A 23878-nucleotide genomic window follows, 5' to 3' on the forward strand; every position below is an offset into this window, starting at 1 on the left:
AATGCAGAAGCAGAGGTTTGAAGGGGCGTGCATTTAGTCTAGAGTAGATTAATATAACATAGCAGGTGTAAAAGACACACCTGAAACTACACCCCCTACATACTGGTCTTGACAAGAAGAAGAAAAACAATAACTGGTCGGGGMAGGTTCTCTTCGGCACTGTTCAATCCAGTAAATGTGGAYGAGTTGTTAAGATGGAGTGCCTCCTTGTTAATGTCCAAAAGCGGAAGTCGCGTCACAGGCTCTCTTGACATTTCCCCTGAAAACGGAACATCCGGGTTGTTGGGGACTCGGCAGAGGCTAAGAAGAGATAAACATCACTGTAATCAACTTCAGCATTTTACAGGGGGGAGTTTCCCTCTGACAACAGCCGGGATGTGTTCATTAGGGCACGCAACAAATATTTTTATTCACGCTTTGCAATGGAAAACGGAAATTAAGGTTTCTTGTTGGACAAGTCCAGGAATAGCAGTCCTTGTTTTAGTTAGTTTTCTTACATTTGGCACCTGGTAAACCCGACCCAGGGCTGGTCTTCCGAAGACAAACAGAGAAGACTGGACTAGACAGGGAGGGCTAGTCCTGGGGACCTTGGCTGAAGACCTCTAAATGCTCCATTGCGCTGTGCTCCTGTGCCCATATTCACAAAGCCCCTCAGAGTAGGAGTACTGATCTAGGATCAGGTCCCCTGTGTCCATAAAATCTTATTAAATATGATCTAAAAGATAAAAGAAAAAACTGATTCTAGATCAGCAGTCCTACTCTGAAATGCTTGATGCATACGGCCCCTGATACCTGTCCCTGTGAGCTCTGACAGATGAGACAGACAAAGTAGAGTTGGAAATTTCCCCTAACTTAAGTTAAATCTCTAGAATACTGCAGTGTCATCTCAGGAGTTGGGTATGGAATACATCAAACCATGGACAGTGGGTGGTGTATGCACGTCAATGCATTTCCCACATCAAAGGGCTCTGCTCGGATTCTCCGCACCTTAGCACACATGCACTCACCCATGCACGCACGCACGCACACACACTCACTCATGCACACACATCACAAACGCTGCTACCAGACTCTTATTATACTGCTCAATTTATACACTTTCCCCTCATCCCCCAATACACGTGTAAATAATAAATTGTGCCTTCCTGTATTATACTTATGCTAAAATTGTATTCTATTCTACTGCCATTTGAGTTTGTATTCTTATCTTTTATTATTTCTTATTGTTGTATCATTGTCGAGAAGGAACCTGCCAGTAAGCATTTTGCTGGACGACGTATACCATACGTATCCCGTACATACGACTAATAACACAACACTTGAAACTTACGATAGTTTTGGTTTGTTCTTAGAACTTTAAACCATATGAAGTGCTCACTCCCAGAACTCACATATCCGTCCCAAATGGCACCCTATTGCAGTGCACTACTTTTGACCAGAGCCTTGTCAGACATAGTGCACTATATAGGAAATAGGGTCAAAAGTAGTGCATTATATAGGGAATAGGGTGCCATATGGGACGGGCCTKTACATTAGTCCACTTGGAAATGGACTTGCATGTGTTTGTGTCCGCCAGCCCTGGGCAGGTGATGGAAGCCAAGAGCCAGAGTAACAGAACAGCCAGGCTAAGCCATGTACCAGCTGGAGCAAGAGCAGGGGAAACATTTGCTCACTGAAGGGGGTGTGTTAATCCCTTTGCCTGTTTATAACTGTACAGATGGATGGCRGGGGATAGTTGTAGGAGAGTGTTCCAGCGGACCCCTCAAACACACACACACACACTATTCAGGCCAGTGAAACAGGACCCTTGAAGGGCCTGCTCAGGCCCTTGGTGTAGTTGGTCAGTCACACATTCGCCAACTGGGAGGGCATCGTGCAGAAAGAATCTCTTTCCCGTGTGAACAGGGAGTGTGKCTGGTTCCAAACCAATCATCAAATCTCACTACAGACAATGAATAACCTGCATGTACCAGCTGGCTTCATTTGCGTGATAGAAAAAGTATCACATTTGTCAGATATGTACACGGAACAAAAATATAAAACGCAACATGCAACAATTAACAATTTTACTGAGTTGCAGTTCAAATAAGGAAATCAGTCAATTGAAATCAATTCATTAGGCCGTCATTGTAAATAAGAATTTGTTCTTAACGAATTTTCCTAGTTAAATAATGGCTAAATAAACATAGATGGAATTCACATGACGGGGAATACAGACATGCATCTGTTGGTCACAGATACCTTGCAAAAAAGGTAGGGGTGTGGATCAGAAAACCAGTCAGTATCTGGTGTGACCATTTGCCTCATGCAGCGTGACATCTCTTTCGCATAGAGTTGACCAGGCTGTTGATTGTGGCTGTGGAGTGTTGTACCCCTCCTCTTCAATGGCTGTGCGAAGTTGCTGGATATTGTCGGGAACTGGAACACTCTGACGTACACGTCGATCCTGAGAATCCCAAAAATGCTCAATYGGTGACATCTCTGGTGATTATGCAGGCCATGGAAGAACTGGGACATTTTCAGCTTCCAGGAATTGTGTACAGACATGGGGCTMTGCATTATCATGCTGAAACATGAGGTGATGGAGGCATCTCTGTGCACTAAAATTGCCATCAGTAAAATGCAAATGTATTTGCTGTCCGTAGCTTATGCCTGCCCAACTATAACCCCACCACCATGGAGCACTGTGTTCACAACKTGACATCAGCAAACCGCTCACCCACACAACACCATGCACGCGGTCTGCCATCTGTCCGGTACAGTTGAAACCAGGATTCATCTGTGAAGAGCACACTTCTCCAGTGTGCCAGTGGCCATCGAAGGTGAGCATTTGCCCACTTAAGTCAGTTACGACGCCAAACTGCAGTCAGGTCAAGACCCTGGTGAGGACGACGAGCACGCAGATGAGCTTCCCTGAGATGGTTTCTGACAGTTTGTGCAGAAATTCTTRGGTTGTGKAAACCCACAGTTTTATCAGCTGTCTGGGTGACTGGTCTCAGGCGATCCCGCAGGTGAAGAAGCCGGATGTGGAGGTCCTGGACTGGCGTGGTTACACGTGGTCTGCGGTTGTGAGACCAGTTAGACATACTGGCAAATTCTCTACCCAAATTATGGTAGAGAAATGAACATTRAATTCTCTGGCAACAGGTCTGGTGGACATTCCTGCAGTGAGCATAACAATTGCACACTCCCTCAAAACTTCAGACATCTTTGGCATTGTGTTGTGTGCCAAAATTGCACATTTTGGAGTGGCCTTTRATTGTCAGCATAAAGGGGCACCTGTGTAACGATCATGCTGTTTATTTAGCGTCTTGATACGACATACCTGTAGGGTTGTAAAAATTCCGGGAACTTTTAATAAATTCCCTGCTTTTCCAGAAATCCTGGTTGGAGTATTTCAGACTTTCTGCATATTCCCTCCTGATTCTGGGAAAACCTCCAACCGGGATTTCGGGAAAACCWGGGAGTTTATTGAAAATTCCTGGATATTTGCAATCAGGGACTGATTTAGACCTGGGACACCAGGTGTCTGCAATTCATTATCAGGTAGAACAGAAAACCAGAAGGCGCTGGACCTCGTAGGGTAAGAGTTGAATACCCCTGGTTTAGCGCATCACACGTGTTAATTAACTACAATGACCATAATCCATTGCACATCTACTTGTCCTGTCTGTTTKTTTTAGCCTGCTAAGGAAGAGAGAACAATGCGCGACGGTGAGGGGGAATATAGAGGGCAGCTGTTGCAACGCGCGGTATCTCTACCTGAAAATACATGATCTAAGTGATTTATGACTACTGAATACCAACTATCAAAGGGTGCCTTATTTACATTGAAGAACTACAAAACTGCATAAGCAGCTTTATAGAGATGACTTAGAATGAAAAATAAAGTKATCAAATAAAGCAAATATAATATACACAACTGATATATTTTATTAAAGTAATGTTAATAAATGATGGCTAARAAGTGATGGGCAGTCACTACTATAATGGGACTTTCATTGTTTTATCCTGTGTTGTTACAGCATTCAACCCACATAATGCATAGTACATTTAATGTAAAAGAAATTATATTGAAATCGAAATCAAAAACAGTGATTATTTTTTGAATAATTGAACCGAAACCGAACAGACCTCAAAAAGCACTAATCGCTCAGCACTATTGTGAACTGATTTAATCTTACTATTATATACACATGGGAACGAAACAAAGACAATAGTAACTTATAAGGTTGTCAGAATGTACTCTTTCCTGAGACAGAGACTAAAYGACTTTCCTTTTGTTTTATTGCGTACAACAACAACACCAGAGGATYAAGAACAAGTTATATAGCTGGCTATAGTAACTGTTCAGTACAAGCCTGGGACTAGAGTCTGTACCTAGCCGGAAGCAGAGAAACAATTCTAGATGTGAACATGTTGTTATGGTTTTGGAGAGGAGAACAGTGGTGAGAAGAACGACATTGGAAATGTTCCATGGCTAACCTGGTTCCTAAAATATCTGTTTGTGCTGTCTTGATAACTCCTGTCAGGCGAGACAAGACAGCACAAACAGATCTGGGCGATCAGAGCCCTTTCCCTCTCCTGTCTCATTGGCCAGAGCCCTTTCCCTCTCCTGTCTCATTGGCCAGAGCGCTTTCTCCTGTCTCATCGCTTTCCCTCGTCTACACTCTTTATCCAGTGATTTATGCAAGACTACTTAATGGTAATGAATGGAACCCAAGACTAGGATTGATTTCCCCGTGGCGCCTTCTTTGTCTTAATGTCCTCTGTTACATCTTAGTCTTAGGATGGAAGGAAATCCAACCCTCAGAGTTAACATATTGAAAATACAWGTTTTGTTTATTCAAGCCCCATTGTTGTTGTTGTTACACAARTACAAGTGTGAGATACAGTGACTTCCCCTAAGCCTGGAAAGAGAGCTGTAATGACAGGATATAAAACAATACGCTGAGGATAAGGTGAATGTTTCTCCATAGGCAAGAGAAGGGGACACAACATGCCCGATGCACCGAAACAAATCTGTGTTTCATTTCGACCCATGGTGTAACCGACGTGCGTTTGATTAGTTACAGATATCATCTAACCCTCGCAGCTAGTAAACTGGATGACATGAAAAGACCTGTGTTGTATGAGAATGGCATACTCTATCCGCAACATAAAGGGTCTATTGAGGCTGGTCTGCTATTCCAGCCTGACGTCGGCCAAACCACTGAAACTGAGACCGGAGAAGGGTATTCATTCATTCTGGGTAACATTTTACTTTCCATCAGCCATGGGGAAAAGGTTAAAACCCCTTGGGGTGGTGGAGTCTCCCTCCCCACCCCTGGGTCGTGTTCATTAGGGCATGTAACAYAAAACTTTACYTGTTTTGCAACGGAAAACAAAKATMTGTGTGTCTTATTGGGCTCCCGAGTGGCGCAGCGGTCTAAYGCACTGCATCTCAGTGCTTGAGGCGTCACTACAGACACCCTGGTTCGAATCCAGGTTGTATCTCAACCAGCCATGACTGGGAGTCCCATAGGGCGGAGCACAATTGMCCCACCGTGTTTGGCCGGTGTAGGCCGTCATTGTAAATAAGAATTTGTTCTTAACTGACTTGCCTAGTTAAATAAAGATTAAATGTAAAAACGTTTTTTCTTTTTCTTGGATGAGTACAGGTTGCCCCTCACTGTTTTAGACCATTTTCTTCCATTTGGTGCCTWATGAACATTCCCTGTCATTAGGTGGGAGTAGGGTGAAGTTGTCCCTAGACGCTGATCTTGGGTCAGTTTTGAATTTCCCCCACTAAATGGTTAAGGTTAGGATTGGGGAGGAGAAGCTGATCCTAGATCTGCACCCCAGAACCATGAGGTGGTACTTACGGAACATGGTGTTGAACTGCTGGGGGTTGAGGTTCCACTTGCCCCAGGGGGTCTTGTGGCCCTTGGATTGAGCATAGTGGGCGTGGTTGAACTCGGGCTCTGTSCCGAAGGAATCCAAAACCCGCAGCATACACCTGTCACACACCACATTATAGTGTTAGCATACATCTGTAATACACACCGCATTATAGCATTAATACACACTTCCAGCTGTATGCCTCAACCACTAATAAATGGTTAATGAATTACATGATGCATATATTTTCCACACCTTCAGCATGGTCACAGATAGTATACAAAGCACAGAGAGAGCTTCCTACTGATCAGACTGGAACAGTAAAGGTTACACATCATGACTAATTAGAGGACCAGAGAAAGGATGTCATGTGGAATGGAATGACACATTCATGACCTTTTCTCTCTCGCTTTCTCTCAGTCCCTCTCTGTCAGCCCCTCCCCTCTCAGTCTTTAGCTTTCTCTCTCTCTCTCCATCTATCTAGCTCTCTCTCTTTRAGTCACCCTCTCTCAGTCCCTATCTTTCAGTCTCCCTGACACATACTTTTTCAGATAATAAGTCACCCCCCCACCAAAAAAAAAATGTCCAAAGCCTAAAAATAAACACCTGGCTATGCTTCACCACTATTCCTTTCCATCTTTAATCCTTCTGGACAGAGCCCAACATACTCATCTGATTGACCCTTGGCGGGGTGGTGGTGTAATAATGAGTATTAATCAAATTGATGAGGAGCCAGGAGTATCAGAGGGGCCGGCTAAGCTCAGTCTGGGAGCCCAAGCAAGGCCACTCCTGACCAGGCAGATGTTTCGCAGATGGTGGGTGGGTGTGTGTGCATGCGTGAGAAAGAGAGAGAGAAAGACAGTGTGAGTGTGTGTGTTCTCAAGATGCTCAGGAAATATGGGAAATGGATTCACAATGAGGAAACTTAAGACTAGTGAGACTAAAGCCACAGCATGCAAATCTCTTTGTTTTTGAGACACTTGGGTATTGTCAGGCGCAGTACAACATTCTTAGGAGATGATGAGAGAGAAAGAGAGATTCAGGTGAAATACTCTTTCAAATGAGATTGTCGTAGACTGGAGACAAAGGTTGTAATTCAAACATTGTTCAGATCAGTGGCAAGGAGTACAAAACTGTCGCCTTTAAGATATCAGTCATGTGTTTATAATGATTTCCATGTAGTATTGAGAATTAGACAAACTGAAATGATAGCATATTATAGCCAGCAAATAATGATTACAGTTGATACGATGACTGAAGCAAGCATTGGTTTTCTGTAGTGAGAGTGTTTGAGAGAGATAGACCAATACATAGATCGATACAGAAAGAGAGAGAAAGACCGAGTGAATGTGTGTATGTGCATGCATGCGTGACTGTATGCGAGTGAGTGAGTGAGTGAGTGAGTGAGTGAGTGAGTGAGTGAGTGAGTGAGTGAGTGAGTGAGTGAGAGTGTGTGTGTGTGTGTGTGTGTGTGTGTGTGTGTGACTGCCTGCGTGCGTGCCTGCTTGCATGTGTGTGTGCGCGAGAGGGAAGAAGAGTGACAGGACAGGAGAGGCGGCTGCCCTCATTAAATTCTAAAACCACTAATACTGCTGAGCCGATCACTGGAATTCTCCCTACAGTCCTTTCACTGCCCTGAACAACCACACTCACTTCCACTTTGGCCTTGGAACACAATCCTCGCTCTCAAATTCTCTTCCCTCTTGAGACTCAAGATTGCTCCCTAATGGCACCCTATTCCCTATATAGTGCAGTGCACTACTTTTGACAAGAGTCCAATAGGGCTTTGGTCAAAACTAGTGCACTACAGTGAGCTCCAAAAGTATTGGGACAGTGATACATGTGTTGTTGTTTTTGCTCCTGTACTCCAGCACTTTGGATTTGAAATGATACAATGACTATGAGGTTTTATTGTAAATAAGAATAGAATACATTTTTTAACACTTCTATATTCCTGTGGATGCTACCATGATTATTTTGTGCCCAATAGAAATTAATGGTAAATAATGTATTGTGTCATTTTGTAGTCACTTTTATTGTAAATAAGAATATAATATGTTTCTGAACACTTCTACATTAATGTGGATGTTACGATGATTATGGATAGTCCTGAACGAATCTTGAATAATGATGAGTGGAAAAGTTAAGACGCATAAATATCATACTCCCCCAAAAATGCTAACCTCCTCTGTTATTGTAATGGTGAGAGGTTAGAATGTCTTGGGGGTATGATATTTGTGCGTCTGTAACTTTCTCACTCATCATTATTCACGATTCATTCAGGACGATCCGTAATCATGGTAGCATGCACATTAATGTAGAATTGTTCTATATTAGAAGCTGTTCTGAAGAGGCTGGAAAATGAAAGACACTTAATGATGCAGTCCAGGATCTTAAGCACGACAAATTTGTAACATGTACGAATTGGATTTGTAACATATTATAGGAATTGCAAAAAATAACATATCATACGTAATGAATCACATAGTACACAATTGGATGACGTAGTACACCKAAAAAAAATAGGGACCCGTTTTGGCTCGTGAGCACCACTTTCAAAACAACTGGCTGAAATTCTACAAAAGTTCTGGAGCATCACTTTAAGTGGGGAGGTAAAGAGCTGGATAGACAAGGAGGAGGAAGGAGGAGGAAGGAGAGGACATATGTAAGAAGAACATAAACAAGACAGGATTAGATAACTATGGGCGAGACCAAAACAGTTCCACGACGTGACTCGTCAGCTTAAAAATCTAAAATGCACATTCAACAGAAGTTTTGTCTGAAGTTACAGTAAAACAGTGGCATCTTATAACCTTCCAGGAAGTGCACATCACAAAATCAACACGGAATGAAGTGGCCAAATGTAAATGTCTTCACCAATATGTATAACGAGGAATTAATCAATGCACTCATGAAAATGCCAGCTGGATCCTGCATTACGACCACACCGTCTGTAAAAAGGTTGAGTCTGTGTCCCAAACGGCTCCRTATTCCCTAAATAGCGCATTACTTTTGACCAAGGGCCTTGGTCAAAACAAATGCATATTATAGGGAATAGAGCGCCGTTTGGGATGCAGTCCCAGTCAATMTCCTCAGAGCAAGATGAAACAGGATGCAAATCCAAAACCAACAAAAAGTGTTGACACGAGAAAGGAAATCTTGGGGCTATTAGCGAACCTGACTTATTGTTCTCACAAGGCGGTTCTCGTAACAACCTCCAACCACACCGATGGGCTACATCAGAGGAACAATACCACAAGGCGCCAGTTCAGAATGTCCTATCAGTGGAGCAAAAGTGCGTGCGGGCACACACACACGCACACAAACGTGCACACACGCACAATAGAGAGAGGGCAGAAAGCAGACACAACCATGACCACTGCTCCATTAAGAGTTAAGACCTTGACCTGATGTTCCCCTGGAAACGGCCTACCTTCATGACGTCAAACGATTGAGCTCAGACATAATGCAATTTCAGCCCAGTGAGAGAGAACAGTTTGATGGCAGCCATTGAAACAGAGGTGGTTCTCATGATAGTGAGCTTGCTTGATGAGTAACCTTGCATGAGACCTGAAGACTTTTGTTAGCTTGAAAAAAATAGGGGCTTACAGAAGAAAAACTCATCCACCCATACAGGCAGGAGGAGCAGGCCCACCTCGGTCTGGTCTGCATGGCCCCCCGAATCTGATCTGGGGTCCCGTGTGACTCAATTGGTAGAGCATGGAGCTTGCAATGCCAGGGTTGTGGGTCCAATCCCCACAAGGGACCAGTATGAGAAAAAAGTATGAGAAAAAAGTATGAAAATGTATGTACCCACTACTGTAAGTTTCTCTGGATAAGAGCATCTACTAAAATGTAAATCCAGCCTGGGTTTCAGCCTTCTCATTCAGATGCTAATGAGTGTGTAAATCACATCTGGTCCCCCCCCTCTGTGCCTGGATCTTTGTCACCTGAATAGCTACCCCACCAGGTATCAAATGAGCTGCAAGAAATAGGCCTCTTTTAACCCCGCCAACCTCTCTCCGTTGCTCTCCAATCAGTAAATGAGCATTGGGCGAACACTCTGACAACGTGCCACAGCAAGGCTTGGCATCCTACAGGGAGGGACACAGCCTCGGGAGACTCAGAGGGACACAGACAAAGAGCCTGACACTGTTACCACTTCCCAATTAGTCAAAGCAGCAAGGAGGATGCGGATTCCAAAGAGACTTCATCAAGTGACACAGACGTAAACGAGGATACTAGGATACAAAAACTAGGATGTTCATATTTGAACTAAGACATTTTATGACGACTCAGATAGATCTCCATCTAACTAAATTAACAACATCACACATGCTCCCGAGTGGCGCAGCGGTCTAAGGTACTGCATCTCAGTGCTAGAGGCATCACTACAGACCCTGGTTAGATTCCAGGCTGTATCACAACCGTCCGTGATTGGGAGTCCCATAGGGCGGCGCACAATTGGTCCAGCGTCTTCCGGGCTAGGGTTTGGCCGGGTTAGGCCGTCATTGTAAATAAAAATGTGTTCTTAACTGACGTGTCTAGTTAAATAAAGGTTAAATAAAATTTTAAAAATAAGAAAACATCACACGTCCCAGCCCATAACTTATGGATGACATGGGTGTGTATAAATACTATTACACCACACACACACACACACACACACACACACACACACACACACACACACACACACACCACACACACACACACACACACACACACACACACACACACACACACACACACACACACACACACACAACACACAACACACACAGACACACAGACACAGACACAGACACAGACAGAGTTGAAGATATGGAGTACTTACTGATAGTGGACCCAGGAGGGCCCCAGTGTCTTCTTGAACTGGGTCAGGCCCACAATGTCAATGTAGATGAGCTCCACCACCTTGTCCCCCTGGGTGGGGCAGCTGGACTTGTTCCCCATCACTCTCCTCATGATCCTGCACGAGGAGAGGGAGTGGGCTTAATTAGGACCCACAGGGTGTATCTGAAATGGCACCATAATCCTCTATATAGTTCACTACTTTTGACCAGGGGGCTCTGGGGTTCAGAACAGTTTTAAATTCACTGTAACATGGACAATAACGTTGTATTGTAATATATTAAAAAAGAGAGCAACAACAACATGTAAACACACAACAAACAAAGAGAGAGAAAGCTATGGATTGTTTACACATAGTAAACCCCTCTTATTAAACAACTGGCCCGAAAGAACATGGCTGACGTTTTACATTCTCCCAACAAATTGGTGCAATCTTGTTATTTTTTTGGCGTAACTTAAAAAAAAAAAAAACGTATTACGTAACATAATGTTACTGCTACCGTCTCTTACGACCGAAAATAACTTCTGGACATCAGAAAATCGATTACTCACCGCGGACTGGAAGAAAAAGACTCGTTTTCCTTTAACGAGTCCGACGAGAAGGATATCCTGCTTTCACTGGAACAGGCCCAGATCCACGCCTTTTGCGTGAAGAAAAGACYCCAGAAAAGGGGACYTAGATCGGGGATCCTTCTGAGAATCCGGAGGCGAGCGAGTAAACTCCCAATGCTTTACATTCTCCTTGCTAACGTGTAATCGTTAGAAAATAAAATTGATGACCTACTATTAAGATTATCCTACCAACGGGACATTAAAAACTGTAACATCTTATGTTTCACCAAGACGTGGCTGAAAGTAAAAACTCACAATATAGAGCTGGCGGGATTTTCCATGCAACGGCAGAACAGAGACGCTACCTCTGGTGTCTTTTTGTCAATAACAGCTGGTGCGCGATGTCTAATATTAAAGAAGTCTCGAGGTATTGCTCGCCTGAGGTAGAGTACCTCATGAAGCTGTCGACCACACTATTTACCAAGAGAGTTCTCATCTGATTTATTTGTAGCCGTCTATTTACCACCACAAAGCGAAACTGGCACTAAGACCGCTCTCAACCAACTCTTTAAGGCCATAAGCAAAGAAGAAAATGATCACACAGAAGCGGCGCTCCTAGTMGCCGGGGACTTTAACGCAGGCAAACTTAAATCAGTTTTACCAAATGTTTACCAGCATGTGCAACCAGAAAGAAAAAAAATGCTAGACCACCTTTACTCCACACAGAGAGATGCATACAAAGCTCTCCCCCACCCTCCATTTGGCAAATTGGACCACAATTCTATCCTCCTGATAACTGCTTACAAGCAAAAACTAAAGCAGGAAGTACCAGTGACTCGCTCAATACGTAAGTGTTCAGATGACGCGGATGCTACACTACAGGACTGTTTTGCTAGCACAGACTGGAATTCATCCAATGGCATTGAGGAATACACCACCTCAGTCATCGGCTTCATCAATAAGTGCATTGATGACGTCGTCCCCACAGTGACTGTACGTATGGATTACAGGCAACATCCGCAAGGAGCATTACACTAATCCGGACGCTTATAAGAAATCCCGCTATGCCCTCAGACAAACCATCAAACAGGCAAAGCGTCAATACAGGATTAAGATTGAATCCTAATACACTGGCTCTGACGCTCMRRGGATGTGGCAGGGCTTGAAACCTATTACGCACTACAAAGGGAAACCCAGATGCGAGCTGCCCAGTGACGCGAGCCTACCAGACGAGCTAAATGCCTTTAATGCTCGCTTCGAGGCAAGCAACACTGGAGCATGCACGAGAGCACCAGCTGTTCTGGATGACTGTGTGATAACGCTCTCGGTTGCCGATGTGAATAAAACCTTTAAACAGGTCAACATTCACAAACCCGCAGGGCCAGACAGGTTACAAGGACGTGTACTCAAAGCATGCGCGGACCAACTGTCAAGTGTTTTCAACCTCTCCCTGACCGAGTCTGTAATACCTACATGTTTCAAGCAGACCACCATAGTCCCTGTGCCCAAGGAAGCGAAGGTAACCTGCCTAAATGATTACCGCCCCGTGGCACTCACATCGGTAGCCATGAAGTGCTTTGAAAGGCTGGTCATGGCTTACATCAACAGCATCCTCCCGGACACCCTAGACCCACTCCAATTCGCATACTGCCCCAACAGATGAAGCAATCTCAATTGCACTCCACACCGCCCTTTCTCACCTGGGCAAAAAMAACACCTATGTGAGAATGCTGTTCATCGACTACAGCTCAGCATTCAAAACCATAGTGCCCACGAAGCTCATCACTAAGCTAAGGACTCTGGGACTAAACGCCTCCCTCTGCAACTGGATCCTGGACWTCTTGACGGGCCACCCCTAGGTGGTAAGAGTAGGCAACAACACGTCTGCCACYCTGATCCTTAACACTGGGGCCCCRCAGGGGTGTGTACTTAGTCCCCTCCTGTATTCCCTGTTCACCCACGACTGTGTGGCCAAACATGACTCAAACACCYTCATCACGTGTTTTTGTTTTTTTTACCTTTATTTAACTAGGCAAGTCAGTTAAGAACAAATTCTTATTGACAATGATGGCCTAGGAACAGTGCCTTGTTCAGGGGCAGAATGGCAAATTTTTACCTTGTCAGCTCGAGGATTCGAACGAGCAACCTTTGGGTTACTGGCCCAATGCTCTAACCACTAGGCTACCTGCTGCTGCTGAAGACACAACAGCGGTAGGCCTGATCACCAACAACGATGGAACGYCCTATAGGGAGGTCAGAGAACTGGCAGTATTGTGCCAGGARAACAACCTCTCCCTCAATGTGAGCAAGACAAAGGAGCTGATCGTGGACTACAGGAAAAGGCGGGCCGAACAGGCCCCCATTAACARCGACGYGGCTGTAGTGGAGCAGGTTGAGAGCTTCAAGTTCCTTGGTGTCCACATCACCAACAAACTATCATGGTCCAAACATACCAAGACAGTCGTGAAGAGGGCACAACAAAACCTTTTCCCCCTCAGGAGACTGAAAAGATTTGGCATGGGCCCCCAGAATCCTCAAAAGGTTCTACAGCTGCACCATCGAGAGCATCCTGACCGGTTCCATCACCGCCTGGTATGGCAACTGCTCGGCATCTGACCGTAAGGCGCTACAGAGGGTAGTGTGAACGGCCCAGTACATCACTGGGGTCAAGCTTCCTGCCATCCAGGACCTATATAATAGGTGGTGTCAGAGGAAAGCCCATAAAATAGTCAGAGACTCCAGTCACCCAAGTTATAGACTGTTTTCTCTGCTACCACACGGCAAGCGGTACCGGAGCGCCCTGTATTTAGCCTCGTTATAGTTATTCTTGTTGTGTAACTTTTTATTTTAGCCTACTTGGTAAATATTTTCTTCTTCTTGAACTGCACTGTTGGTTAAGGGCTTGTAAGTAAGCATTTCACGGTAAAGTCTACAGTTGTTGTATTCGGCGCATGTGGCAAATAAAGTTTGATTTGATTTGATTATTCAAGTAGGAAGTAATARAAGACAGGTTTTACCTAACAAAGCAGGACTAGAGTACACAAAGAACATGTGGAAGTTTTTGCAGGTGGGTTGCAACCACCTCACGTTGCACTAGCTTTAGCTGTATTGTGAAGTTATACTTCTGCTCATTCCATAGGTGACCTTGGGGAGGTAATACCTGGCGCTGTATGTATCAAGCATCTCAGAGTAGGAGTGCTGCTGATTTAGGATCAGTTTTGCATTTTAGATCACAATGAATAAGACTACATGGACAGGGGAGACCTGGGCCTGTATCCATAAAGCGTCTCAGAGTAGGAGTGCTGATGATCTAGGATGAAGTCCCAACCTGTCCATATGATCTTATTCATTATGATCCTAGAATTGTTCAATAAGAAACGCTCTTTATAATTTTACGTTGGAAAACATTTMAACCGTTTTGCTACGGTACTCCGCACTGAACACCACCCAGATGTGTCCGAGGGGTGCACACACACACACTCAACGGACTCACTCTTTGAGCTCGGCCAGGGAGGCGGAGATGCGTACGTCGTGGCCCAGCAGGTAGAGGGTGGTGATGAGGTCACTCCATTGCAAKAGCTCCCCCAGGGGGCCCCCACTGAAGGCGTTCTCTGCAATCTTGAAGCCCGACTCCTTGGTCAACAGGCCCAGGTGCACCAGGATCTGATGGAGAGAGAGGGGTATAGAGTGTCAGTTCAGTTTAAATCTACTGTTTCTCATTGTGGCTCAGTTGGTTAGAGCATGGCGCTAGCAATGACAGGGATGAGAGTTTGATTCCCAACGGGGCTATCAATACAAACATTTATGGGAATGGGATATTATCAACATATAAAAAATTCATACACTATTAATGTAACCCAATAAAATCACTGGGTGTAATATAGTGTGCAACTTTCTGTTTTCTTTTTCAAGTATGTTGGGCACATCGCCAACCATCTGGGTGTGCGTCTTTAGTTCTTGAAGTAATCCAAACGCAATTCAATGGGTTGGAAAAATGCAATAAGGCATTTTCCCTATTCAAACGTAGCAGAATGTACGTCAAAGATGCACTCCACAGAAGACGTATCATTATTAACATCAGAGCGCACAAGTCTCCTTCTATTCACCAGGGAACACACAGACACAGGAGAGAATCCAACATTAAAATGTTCTGTGCTTTCTATGGACATCTCAACACACTTTCAGCTGCTGTGTTAGCCAGCCACAATAATGCATCCCAAACAGCACCCTATTCCCTATATAGTGCACTACTTTTGACCAGTTCCCATAATAAACTATGTAGGGGATAGGGTGCAATTTGGGACYGAACCGCAATCACTAAGGTGCATTGCATTTTGTCCTATATTTATAAAAAATGTTTTATCCCAGGCCCCCGTAGGAAGCCTTTTGCCTTTTGGTAGGCCGTCATTGTAAATAAGWATTTGTTCTTAACTGACTTGCTTAGTTAAATAAAGGTTCAATTTAAAAAATTGTTCAGGAATTCATGGGTAGAGATAGGATTATGACTGTAATAATATAAAAAGATCTGTTTGTGCAGTCTTGCCAAGTTGGCTCCAAGTTGGCAAAACAGCACAAAGAGATCTGGGATCAGACTTATTTGTTCCTGCTCTGAGCGTTTGGCATGATAGAGGTTGGGCTGAGTCCCGATTCCCCACACTTCTCCCAAAGCGTACTCTTGCTCACTCAAGCCAATGCTTACACCAATCACTTCTGGAACAAAGTGAAGAATTGGAGTTTCAGGTGCAAGAGACTTTGTTCCACTCTAACTAGAGGGAGTAGGGCTCTCACCATATGTCATATCCATACTGTTCGAAGCCGTATAGTCAGAAAGAGGAGGTGGAGGTGAATTCTGAAGATCCTGAAGTCCTGAAGATCACTAGGGAACTGAAACCTCTATTATTAATCGTTGGGGCCAGGTAGCTACCCAGAACACAATGGACTTTCCGTGTTTAAAATTTCTCAGTTCAGAAAGGCATGGGCTGATTCTGTTCTCTTGTCCAAGTAGATAATATATTTTCGGAGGTGTGTTTGTGTGAGTGCGTGCGTGCAAGTGTGTAAGTGCAAGCTTGCATGAGTATGTGTGTGCGTMCGTGCACATGAGTACGTGTTTGTGAGTGTGTCCGTGTCCTACCTTCTTCCTCTTGCGCTTGGCCAGGTTCTGCTTGGCAGCCAGGGCGCGGATGGCGTTGATCCAGGGGTCTTCCATGCGCTTGATCCGGAGCATCATCCAGCGGAACTCTTCTCGCCGAGACATGACCCGATATAGCTCCTCGAAGCTCGTCCGGATCTCCGTCTAGGAAGACACAACACAATTTAGACACTCCTACTCTTTAGGCGTTATGGTTTAACCCATTAACCTCTTTCAAGGTTTACCCTATAGAAGGAGAATGTTAGCATCTGAAAGGGGGTAGGTATACAGTCAGTAGGCACTTTTGTTTTGGATCGGCAGAAGCCCCAGGTGGGCGGAGTGTGCACATTTTAGACTAAAGTGAAATCTCCACCCACCTGGGGGCACAGGACGATGACAAACGAGCAAGCCCAATTGTGTTTGTCGTGATCAGTTTGAGCAAAGAGGCAGAGAATCGCTAATCTTCATTACATAATGAGTTGTTATGTAGGGTTTGAGGTCATTTGTAGATCAGTGATTCTGTAATGCTGTCAATCTCCAACACGCACATTGGTATCGAAATCCATCGATTCACTTGAAGGGATCMGTCACAACATACAGGATATAAAGAGGATTCTCATCAACTTAAAACACTTAAGCTACAAAGTGCCAAGTTCTGCCAGGCGCTATTTGCATTACAAAGACATATGGCTCCTCATTGAATGCTGGAATGCAATGATAGCAATCTACACATTTCTCAGCTTCTCTCGGGTCAATATTTAAGAAAGCCGGCTTGGTTGAGATGCAGCCCTGCCTGCCATTAACAGCTGCTAAAGCTGGGGAAACAACGCACTAACAACYCTCTGGCAGTGTATTACGATCCCTCATCAGGACAGGAAATCACTGGGAGAGAAAGAGAAGTTCTGGGGCTGTGTCCCAAATGGCATCCMATTCCCTATATAGTGCACTACTTTTGACCATAGCGTATGGGRCCTGGTCAACAACAAAAAAATCACAACCACCATCAACGGTGATCTCAAAGACAAAAGGATCACTCATGTTGACATATCCAAAGGGGGGCAAAGAGTATTCAATTTGGACTTATCGCATTATCCATAACCGGGAGCGGAGTAATATTTAAAGCCAATAACGACGAGCCACGCCCGGAGCTCTGAGCTCAGACGGCCCTGTAGGGAGATTTGAGCGAGTGCCCATTGGCATGGCGACAGGCATCATGGTATAAATCCTCTCCCGCTCTATAGTCAGTTACTAGCGGAATCACTGGAGTGACTCTACTCTTCAGACAGTGTGTGTGTGTGTGTTAGCCTATGTGCACTAACATTGCTTATGCATTAGTCGATACCATTTGAGCTAAAAGACAAGCGGAAGAGGTCATTTCTAAAGAGCACATGATGTCATAACATTATAAAAGCAATTCAATGACCTCGTGACTTGGAATTTGTCTTCAGGCCTGGTATTCTGTCTGGCCAGTCCCCAGAGGGGTGAGAGTGAAAAGGACTGGCCAGGCTGTTGGTCTTTCAGCAGGGTGCAGAGACTGGCAATTATGCCCTTTTCACTACAGTGTTTTAAGATATTTTCTTATCACATTGTCATTTTCACATGGTGTCAACCTGAACCAAACTGTGTTGGCTGTAATATTTTATTTTCCTGTTGTCCTTTCCAGCAACTATACTCAGTTTGTCTCGGCTTGGCAGTGTGGAAAGCCCTTCAGTTCAGACACTRACCTGGCCCCTCCGGTCGGCCTCCTCATTCAATGTCTTGGTTCTCCACGGTAGGCGCGGGCACCAGTTCTCCACCTAAAATGACATTAACATCAGAACATAACATCAGAAGGAACTGAGATGGAAAATGTGACAGAGTGATTCATATGGGGCCTGTGAACTCTGCCAACGAAGAGGAGAGAGAGGACACAGGGTCGAGGGAGGGAGGAAAGGACACTAGGGTTGTGTCCAAAATGGCACCCTCTTCTCTATAAAGTGCACTACTTATGACCAGATGTGACTATATAGGAAATAGGGTAACATTTGGGATGCAAGCCTAGGAAGCAAATCAGGCAATCATTAGGCAGGTAATTATTTCAGTGAAAGCAGATGTCATGCTGACAGAGGCCTGGCTCGCTTTGTTCTCACTTCAGAGGTTCTGGGGGGGGGGGGGGGGGGGGGGGGGGGGGGGGGGGGGTTGATGCATCAACTAGCTATGGTGGGACCAGCCTCACCGTTGAGTGCAGATACAGAGATAGTCATGTACTGTAATGACATCCTATTCCCTATATAGTGCACTATTTTGGGGGGTGTCTGGCTGATAGGGTGTAGGGCTCTGGCCAAAAGTAGTTCACTACATTGGGGATAGGGTGCCATTTGGATAAACTCTTAATCAATTAAGCCTCAATCAACCTCATTCACTAACTGAGCCAGTGAGGCAACCAGTGGAACCCTGATACACTACAACTGGCCCTTAAAATGGAGGCTGGGGTTTTAGCTGTGACAGCCCCAACGTTGGGGCCATCCGTCTGGCTGTCCACTCTGAGCATGGGAAATTAGGCTACATCCCAAATGCCTCCTCACTCTGAGGAGGGTGCATTGCGTGCGTGAGTGCCAGACAGAACGCGTGAGAGAGGCAGAGAMGGAAAGAACAAAGCTGATACTATATGGAAATACATGCATATCGCCATGGTGAAAGCAGGTCACACTGACTTGAGTGCAGTAAAATGCTCGGTGATAGAGAACTGTCTCACTGCTCAGACTTCTCACTGGCTGCATACCTAAGGGTTCCCTATGGGCCCMAGTCAAAAGTGGTGTACTAAATAGGGAATAGGATGACATTTGGTACACAGCCACCCTCTCTCCCTTAAAGGAAAATTCCACTCACACACACACAGTCCCAAAATGTTTTATATGTCAGCAATCAAGTTCTCAAGATATATAAACTTTAAAAAATACAGAAATACAGCCGGTGTTATGCATTTCGTGTCATATGATGCTGAGTGTTGCACCATGATGCAAAATGCATCATACTGGCTTTTTATGAAAGTTATATATCTTGATTGCTGACARGCAAAACATTTTGGGACTATGTCAACAATGGACTAATGAAACAAATACCAGAATATAGGTTTGGGGTGGAGTTTTCCTTTAATGAATTTGGTGCATGTCTTTCCCAACAGGTTTTTTTCAGTAGAGTAAAATGACATTGCACGGTTCTTCCCCCAAGCATGACATTGCACGGTTCTTCCCCCAAGCATGACATTGCACGGTTCTTCCCCCAAGCATGACATTGCACCGGTTCTTCCTCCAACATGACATTGCACGGTTTCCCAAGTCTGACTTGAGTTCTCCCAAGCACTGATGCATCAAACCGATACAGACATTTATAAGCTCCCATATCTGACCAGCTCCCATATCTGACCAGCTCCCATAGTCTGACCAATAATCAGCATAAAGAGTCAGGGACGTTGAGTTTGATTAAAACAAACTTCAGTTCAGTCATTGCCTACTTAGCAATGAGCTTCTTCATTGACCACCAAAGGACAAACCTTATTTGTGAATGCGACGGTATAATGGGGCTTTAAATCTCAAAGTGTGGGTGTTTGCATGTGCGTACCCTACTGCGCTAAGGTCATCAGAAAGTCTACAGTACATGTTTCATATTAACACTAGAAAAAAAATTAACTCACAAGTAAATACACTGGCTCAAAAAATAAAGGGAACACTAAAATAACACATACTAGATCTGAATGAATGAAATATTCTTATTAAATACTTTTTTCTTTACATAGTTTTAATGTGCTGACAACAAAATCACACAAAAATGATCAATGGAAATCAAAATTTATCAACCCATGGAGGTCTGGATTTGAGTCACACTCAAAATTAAAGTGGAAAACCCACACTACAGGCTGATCCAACTTTGATGTAATGTCCTTAAACAAGTCAAAATGAGGCTCAGTAGTGTGTGTGGCCTCCACGTGCCTGTATGACTCTCTACAAACGCCTGGGCATGCTCCTGATGAGGTGGCGGATGGTCTCCTGAGGGATCTCCTCCCAGACCTGGAACTAAAGCATCCGCCCAACTCCTGGACAGTCTGTGGTGCAACGTGGCGTTGGTGGATGGAGCGAGACATGATGTCCAGATGTGCTCAATTGGATTCAGGTCTGGGGAACAGGCGGGCCAGTCCATAGCATCAATGCCTTCCTCTTGCAGGAACTGCTGGACCACACTCCAGCCACATGAGGTTCTAGCAGTTGTCTTGCATTAGGAAGGAACCCAGGGCCAACCGCACCAGCATATGGTCTCACAAGGGTCTGAGGATCACACCTCGGTACTTAATGGCAGTCAGGCTACTCTGGCGAGCACATGGAGGGCTGTGCAGCCCCCCAAAGAAATGCCACCCCACACCATGACTGACCCACCGCCAAACCGGTCATGCTGGAGGATGTTGCAGGCAGCCGATTCTCCACGGCGTCTCCAGACTCTGTTCACGTCTGTGCACATGTGCTCATGTGCTCAGTCAGTGTGAACCTGCTTTCATCTGTGTGAAGAGCACAGGGCGCCAGTGGCGAATTTGCCAATCTTGGTGTTCTCTGGCAAAGTGCCAAACTGTCCTGCACGGCTGTGTTGGGCTGTAAGCACAACCCCACCTGTGGACGTCGGCCCCTCATACCACCCCTCATGGATGCTTGTTTCTGACCGTTTTTGAGCAAGACACATGCACATTTGTGGCCTGCTGGAGTCATGTTGCAGGGCTCTGGCAGTGCTCCTCCTTGCACAAAGGCGGAGGTAGCGGTCCTGCTGCTGGGTTGTTGCCTCCTACGGCCTCCTCCACGTCTCCTGAGTGTACCTGGCTGTCTCCTTGGTAGCGCCTCCATGCTCTGACACTACGCTGACAAGCCACAGCAAACCTTCTGCCACAGCGTCGCATTGATGTGCCATCCTGGATAGAGCTGCACTACCTGAGCCACTTGTGTGGTGTTGTAGATCCGTCTCATGCTACCACTAGAGTGAAAGCACCGCCAGCATTCAAAAGTGACCAAAACATCAGCCAGGAAGCATAGGAACTGAGAAGTGGTCTGTGGTCACCACCTGCAGAACCACTCCTTTATTGGGGGTGTCTTGCTAATGCTCCTATAATTTCACCTGTTGTCTATTCCATTTGCACAACAGCATGTGAAATTTATTGTCAATCAGTGTTGCTTCCCTAAGTGGACAGTTTGATTTCACAGAAGTGTGATTGACTTGGAGTTACATTGTGTTGTTTCAAGTGGTTTCCTGCTTATTTTTTTGAGCAGTGGTAGTTCAGTCGTCAAGGGCGCGTGGAGATGCAGTGGATGAATACGTAAAGAGCTGGGGAGTTCCACGTCCCCCAGGCTGTTAACACTGAATGTCAACGAGTAGATCAAACATAAATGAACAACCAAGAACACACATGGACACACACACACACACACTCACTCACCTCGCTGAGATATATGAAGAAGGAGCAGGTGGAGCCGTCCACGCCGTAGTTGGTGTAGCATGAGTCTGACCGCCACATGTCCTTCATCCACTGAGGAAGAGGAGGAGAGACTTGATCAGGACTGAACACAATAGGTACCAGTATAGCCTATCAATCCACATGCCTTGGCCAGTCCTCCCATCCCATGTCTAGAAGCTCTGAGCTATATGACCAGACCCAAGTATGTGTGTGAGGACTCATCAATCCAAGAAAAAGAACCAGGCAATATAAGCAAAGAAACAGTGACAAAAATGTGACTCTGGGCAAAGTGTCAATAGCATTGAAAGTGAAAAAGTGTTTTTGTTCAATGGGCTGATGTTTTTTCGAGACTCAACCGCAAAATACAGTGTTTTCAGATGTTCACAGATAGAGATGTGCAAAACAGTCTGCTGAAGCCCAGTGAAGGAGCAGAGTGAAGGAGCAGAGTGAAGGAGCAGAGTGAAGGAGCAGAGTGGGGCTACGACTTGGCCAAGTTTACGGGGGAATATGGCAATGACTTACACATTCTGGGTTAGGAATAATGGTGTTCCACACTGACACATTAAGGCTGAGTCTCAAATGACACCCTATTCATTATGGGCCCTTGTCAAAAGTAGTGCACTACATAGGGAATAGGCTGCCATATGGGACGTAGCCTACCTCTTTCCATCGCTGCAATTTCCATCGGATTTTTAAAATCGGATTTCCATCCCATTGTTTTTCAATGACTAGGCTATGCAGAGTGGATGAAGGTTTATATGAGAATGCCCGAACTAATTCCACTGAGATTGACAGCCACCCAAGTAAATCCCCTGGAATGAGTCACGCAAGGCAGCTGAAAACATAATTTGCAGCTAATTGACTTAAAGGTATTCTACAGGGGTTTATGAATTCCGAAGTATATTGTAATCGGGAAGGAGCAAGAAGTCTTCAATTTGTCTTTTGTTCCTGCTAAAAACCTTCTGAAAGATTTTTCAAATAATAATTATTCCATCCATCAGAGCACAATAACAGGATGGAAAAGGTTGCCAGAAGGAAGTTTGTACCATGTACAGTATTATATAGCACTGTGACAGCTGGGATTTCCACCATACCCCATAAAAGCGCCCGAGGAATAAAATAAACTGTCTGAAGTTATTTTACTAGCCGACAGTTTTATCAGCAGAAACATTTAGGCCACGCGCAAACAGAATACATTGAAAAGCTCCATTCTGATTTAACCTCAATAAAACACTTGAGATGTAATGTGGTTGAAATAATCCCATAAAAAAAGAGAAAGGAGATAGACATTTGAGACAAACGGAGGCTAAATAGGACAAAACAACTCATCTATTTCCGCTATGGAGCCTGTTTGAGCCCTGTTTTGGCTCTTTTAAATGGTGATCGGCCTTTCCTTGGTGCCAGTGGAGGCTTGGGAGCAGCGCACAGAGCAGATGGCCTTTATGATATGACGGTATCTGCCCCGGGCAGACTCCGGCCTGGGGCTTGGAGTGCCTCCTGAATTTACTAGACTGCTAGGTGGTGTGCTTGTGGTGTGTGTGTGCTGTGTGTTGTGGTGTGTGAAACTCTATGTGATTAGTTGTGTGTGTGTGTGTGGCATGATTGTGTGTGTTAGTGCATGAGTTCTTGTTTGCAGAGTGTGTTGTGATTGATGTGGTTGTGTAAAGTGTTGATGTGTGTGTAGACACATGTGTGTGAATGCTGTGTGTGTGTGTGTTGTGGTGTGTAGTGTGGTGCGCGCATGTGTGTGCTTGGGTGCGTGTGTGTGCACGTGATTGGGTGGGTGCGAGCGAGCGTGCGTCTCGCTCACCTTGACTTTGCCCTCACAGTGAGGGAAGCCGTCCATGGGGGGAAGCTCACATTTCTCCTGAGCGCCGTTCAGCAGATCTGCGGAAAGAGAGGAGAGATAGGAGAGAAAAACAGAGATGAGGAGGGGATCAATAAGGTCAGGCACCAGCGTTGGAAGCAAACCATGCAGGTGTGGAATTGACATA

General features: G+C 45.1%; 1 protein-coding gene across 1 annotated transcript in view; it reads right to left on the reverse strand.

Moving 5' to 3' along the window:
• Positions 1–23878, reverse strand: part of LOC111953416 (alpha-1,6-mannosylglycoprotein 6-beta-N-acetylglucosaminyltransferase A-like) — a 103478-nt gene that overhangs the window by 32727 nt on the left and 46873 nt on the right. Inside the window, exons 4-10 of the mRNA XM_023972668.2 lie at positions 23695–23771; positions 21867–21956; positions 18139–18210; positions 16418–16579; positions 14780–14949; positions 10718–10852; positions 5865–5998 (exon numbers count right to left, since the gene is read on the reverse strand). Of these exons, the coding sequence (XP_023828436.1) occupies positions 5865–5998; positions 10718–10852; positions 14780–14949; positions 16418–16579; positions 18139–18210; positions 21867–21956; positions 23695–23771 (840 nt within the window). The remainder of the gene's footprint in view (positions 1–5864; positions 5999–10717; positions 10853–14779; positions 14950–16417; positions 16580–18138; positions 18211–21866; positions 21957–23694; positions 23772–23878) is intronic.

The sequence above is a fragment of the Salvelinus sp. IW2-2015 genome, linkage group LG27 (genome assembly GCF_002910315.2).
Source record: "Salvelinus sp. IW2-2015 linkage group LG27, ASM291031v2, whole genome shotgun sequence".
Lineage (NCBI taxonomy): Eukaryota > Metazoa > Chordata > Actinopteri > Salmoniformes > Salmonidae > Salvelinus > Salvelinus sp. IW2-2015.